Source organism: Austrofundulus limnaeus, unplaced genomic scaffold (genome assembly GCF_001266775.1).
Source record: "Austrofundulus limnaeus strain Quisiro unplaced genomic scaffold, Austrofundulus_limnaeus-1.0 Scaffold451, whole genome shotgun sequence".
NCBI lineage: Eukaryota > Metazoa > Chordata > Actinopteri > Cyprinodontiformes > Rivulidae > Austrofundulus > Austrofundulus limnaeus.
Window position 1 is genome coordinate 294092 of NW_013952853.1, and position 1741 is coordinate 295832.

A 1741-nucleotide genomic window follows, 5' to 3' on the forward strand; every position below is an offset into this window, starting at 1 on the left:
TGTTTCCATTGAGCAAATTTATTTTCAAAACTCTAATTTGCACATTTTCACGGTCAATGGAAACACAGGTAGTGTGTGCCTCCTGGAATAAAGAGGATGAACACCTGACTCATGTAATCCCATCTGTCAGAATATGAGACACTGTGGACAACTACAGTCTGAGCTTCATCCTGTTTCTACACTTTTTGATTCTTTCAAACATCTGGACTTTGTGTCAGTCTATTTGTTTAACGTAGTAATTAACAGTTCAGAAAAATAAAGTAAAATAAAACGATGATTTCAAACTAGTGGGACTTGTTAGTAAAGTTGCTAAAAGCAGGACACTGACCCTCCTCTGGAGCAGAGCTGTCAGCTGAGCTGTCTCCATTTGAACTGCCCGAGGCTCTGTGGACCTTCTTCTTTGTAGAACTCTTCTTTTCCGTACCTTTCCCCTGCTTCACCTTCTTTTTGCCTTTGGTGCCGCCCACCGTCCACTAAAAACAGAAGCACCATTTTCATTTTGTTATACGACAATGCTGATCCATCTTGTCCCACAGTAAGAAGAGCGTCTCACCTCGTCATCACTGTCAGACGTCTCAGAATCGGTGGAAGCAGCTGGTTTGTTGATAGGCTCTTCCTGCTCACCAGAATCAACCCTCTTCCTTTTGGCCAAAGACAACAACTCCTGAAAGGGACAAGGCAGGACGTAGCTTAGAAACAAATCAAAACAAACACTGAGTTACCATGAAGCACAGTGGAAGAAGTAAATAACTCCCTGGAGCTTGCTCATGTTCATCACTAAAATGAACATGTTGAATTTAGGACAATCGTCACATTATATCTCAGAGTAAAAGAGGAAATGTGGGTCAGACTCAGTGATTCACTGATCCATTTTTCAAAACACCTACAGGGATAGTAAACAGGGTTCCTGCTCTTTTCCCATGTTTCCAGACAATTTTCAAACATTTCCTACTGAACTTTGACATCAAAACCCACTAACTGACTGTGCTGCTTTATTATCTGTGTGCTTCAAAGACAATAAAAAACAGAAACAGCTGAAAAGGTAGACAGTAATAGAAAATTGAGTGTTTTTCCAATTTGTTTTGGTTATAATGGTTAGTTTGTTTTATATTTATACCTTTTAATATAATTCAAGAGAATCCTTTAGAACAGAGATTCTTAACCCATGGGCCATTGGGCCGTGAGCGCCACCTTGAGGGCCTCAGAAGAACAACAGTTTTTAACTTTGGGCCACAGAGGGCCGTGGGACCACATTGATTTGAATAAGGTGTAATACACTTTCTCACCACTAGTAGCAGTAGTGCACCACTCAGATGTTTAACAACCTTTTAATATGTAGAAGAAGAACCTTAGAAACCTGCCGAGAATGGAAACTTATTTTAAATGAAAAATAACTCGTCAAAAAACACCAAAGTTTGTCACTAATATGAAGAGCAGCTTCTGTTTCTACAATGCAATATTTTAAAAGTTCAAAACATTATAAAATACAGCTGCAATAAACAATTTTAATGTATTTTAAAGATATTTTAAACTTGTCAAAAAGCTGTTGTTACTGTTATTTGTCACTAATATGAAGAGCAGCTTCTGTTTCTACAATGCAATATTTTAAAAGTTCAAAACATTATAAAATACAGCTGCAATAAACAATTTTAATGTATTTTAAAGATATTTTAAACTTGTCAAAAAGCTGTTGTTACTGTTATTTGTCACTAATATGAAGAGCAGCTTCTGTTTCTACAAT

At 37.2% G+C, this 1741-nt stretch overlaps 1 protein-coding gene across 1 annotated transcript in view; it reads right to left on the reverse strand.

The window, feature by feature from the left end:
• The window catches only part of rtf1 (RTF1 homolog, Paf1/RNA polymerase II complex component), a gene marked incomplete at its 3' end in the record, with an annotated part of 31389 nt that overhangs the window by 25451 nt on the left and 4197 nt on the right, over window positions 1-1741 (reverse strand). Inside the window, 2 exon segments of the mRNA XM_014025009.1 lie at window positions 329-473; window positions 554-664. Of these exon segments, the coding sequence (XP_013880463.1) occupies window positions 329-473; window positions 554-664 (256 nt within the window).